Here is a 2,884-nt window from a genome sequence, read left to right as displayed (position 1 = left end):
GAAAATTCCTCTCCAGGAGTCACTTCGACCATTTCTTTTATTCGATTTTCACTCACGATACCCTTAGCCTTTATTCTTAAATCATTTACACATCTGTAGGTGCATATGCCAACGATCCACTGTATATTACGTTACAAACGGCCATATGATGGAAAATCATCACTATTATAGATGATGATTAGCTTATGGGCAGATGGTGGAATAAAAGGTGAACAATTAAACGAATAAAACAATCTAAATTTATTATGGAGTTACGTTTTCACTCAACAATCTTGAGTTTTCACCCGTTAAGTGAAATAACTAAATGATTCCAATAGTAAATGTAATTGAATATAAATATATTATTTAAGTACAATCGCATCTCTTGCTTGTAGAAAAATCTTAATAAAGATTACAATCGAGAGTCTGGAACAGTCGAGACAAGCTGAGCACTATTGACTGAAAAACATACAATTTAATTTGACTCTCAACAAGAGGTGTCTTTCAATATTTTACATTTTTTCTTTTTAAACAAGTGGAATACGAATAAAAAGTGATGGCGTTTCCGAATAGAGCCGAGTAAAACAATTTATTTCTTAGTGATAGTGATATAAGTGTAGTTAAGGGTGGAATTTAAAAATCTACCCCAATGCAGCATATTATTCCATAACACCTTGACAATTGACGATAATAATATTATTAAATAAGCATGTATACACGTATGGCATTAATACAACTACTGACGCCCGAATTCCAGCGAATGTATTCGAACAGTATGTTGGAATTGGATACATACCAACTGCATATAGGTTTAATATTGGGAGTAGTATGTTTGGGTGAATGGACCCTAAATGGCTATCAGAGAAATAGTTACATTTACCAATTGGGTTAGTGTTAATTCCTCAAAAAATACCATTTGGGAAAATAAGTATGAATAGATTTATAGGTAAATAATTTATGTAAACATTGTATATTTGTTCACCGTTAATCGAAGGCAAAAAAAAATTGTTATAATGATATTGAGGTGATAGTAATAGAAGATACTCATTATAGAAATTTTACTCGACCTATGAACGAGTTGTCGATTTTTTAGTCAAAATTATCACTCAAACGATGTTATACACATAATATATAAAATATATTACGTAGTTATGTATATAATATAATATTGTTCATACCAGTACGGATGACAAAAGTAAAAAATTATCGTCCATCCAAATTTTTTTTTCCACTGTTTGCCACTGTTTGCATAATAATATATTGTATTAACCCTTTCACTGCTGAAGGCTAAAATTGAATGTAACGGTCCTGTGCTGACCAAATTTGATAAATTAATTTAATTATTTTATCACCTAATATTGATAAATCTATACACTCTGAAGTTTTTAAAATTAGAAAAAAAATTTTTTGATCAAAACTTACCAAGTTATAGCAAGTTTTCTTATTCATTACCGGTGGTTCTCAAAATGTGCAAGAGCTATGCGATGATACGGTGATTGAGTAATATTATGTATAAATAAACCAAATTCTATAAAATTTAATGATTGAAAAAACTACAATAACAAAAAAAAAAAATTTATTTTTAACTTTAAAACATAACTTTTATTATACATAATACTTTTTTTTTGTTTTGACATGTGTGACTGATATATTATTAGGTATATATTAAAAAGTTTGTTGTGTGTGATATATTTTGAAACATGGTACAACACATAAACCTACATTGCACTCATTGCATTGATATAATGTATCTGTTCTTTTTTTCCCCTCAGTCTTGTGGCTGCAAACAAAGCATTTTCTCCTTTGTTTTTTACTTGATGTTTGTGGTATTAAATCTGGAAAATGTCTTTCACTTAAACGGCTGTCTGTACTTATTATTTTTTTACCTTTACTTGGAGTTGTTTTCACACTGGATTTGTATTTTTGTAATATTTCATTAATCAAAGTTAGCTGAAAGTCAGCTAATGAAATATGCTTACCTGTAACTGTTTTATAGGCTGAATATGCATTTAGCATACTCATATCAATAATATGAAAAAATAGTTTTTTGTACCATTTCAATGTACGCCTAACACATTCGGTAGAACTCAATAACATATCTGTCTTGTCTATTGCACCCATATTTTTGTTGTAACTAACTACACATTTTGGCTTAAGATATTTTTTTCCTGTTTTCCTATCTATCTTTTTTGTGTCTACCATTTCATTTGTATTCATAGATGTTAACATGTATACGTCACGACGGTCCTTCCAATGAATCGCTAAAAGTTTGTCAGTGCACCGAGCTTCTCGTTCACCTAATTTTAGCTTACCTTCAAATTTCAATAGTTGGCATCAGTTTACGATTTTTTCTAACAGTACCACATGTGTTTGTTTTTCTTTTATGTAAATACATAGATAATTGTGGTGAGGTATAAAAATTATCTGTGAATAATGAATAACCTTTGTTTAAATATGGCTTCATTAGATCTTTTACGATAACACCAGATCTACCAAGTATGTCTTCTAATGGATCTTTGTATACAGTAGCTCCTGTATACACAATAAAGTTCATGATAAGATTTATAGGTAAATAATTTATGTAAACATTGTATATTTGTTCACCGTTAATCGAAGGCAAAAAAAAATTGTTATAATGATATTGAGGTGATAGTAATAGAAGATACTCATTATAGAAATTTTACTCGACCTATGAACGAGTTGTCGATTTTTTAGTCAAAATTATCACTCAAACGATGTTATACACATAATATATAAAATATATTACGTAGTTATGTATATAATATAATATTGTTCATACCAGTACGGATGACAAAAGTAAAAAATTATCGTCCATCCAAATTTTTTTTTCCACTGTTTGCCACTGTTTGCATAATAATATATTGTATTAACCCTTTCACTGCTG

The 2,884-nt window shown here is 29.3% G+C and overlaps 1 protein-coding gene across 1 annotated transcript; it reads right to left on the bottom strand.

The window, feature by feature from the left end:
- Window positions 1-1,257: 1,257 nt before the first annotated feature.
- On the bottom strand, window positions 1,258-2,533 carry LOC111036955 (piggyBac transposable element-derived protein 4-like). Its single transcript, XM_022319277.1, has 3 exons — window positions 2,422-2,533; window positions 1,702-2,291; window positions 1,258-1,532 (listed from the first exon to the last, which is right to left on the bottom strand). Exons 1-3 carry the CDS (start codon window positions 2,531-2,533, stop codon window positions 1,428-1,430), a joined length of 807 nt encoding a protein of 268 aa, XP_022174969.1. The 3' UTR covers window positions 1,258-1,427.
- Between the last annotated feature and the right edge of the window lie 351 nt (window positions 2,534-2,884).

The sequence above is a fragment of the Myzus persicae genome, unplaced genomic scaffold (genome assembly GCF_001856785.1).
Source record: "Myzus persicae strain clone G006 unplaced genomic scaffold, MPER_G0061.0, whole genome shotgun sequence".
Lineage (NCBI taxonomy): Eukaryota > Metazoa > Arthropoda > Insecta > Hemiptera > Aphididae > Myzus > Myzus persicae.
This window is presented reverse-complemented; position numbering and strand designations above follow the sequence as displayed.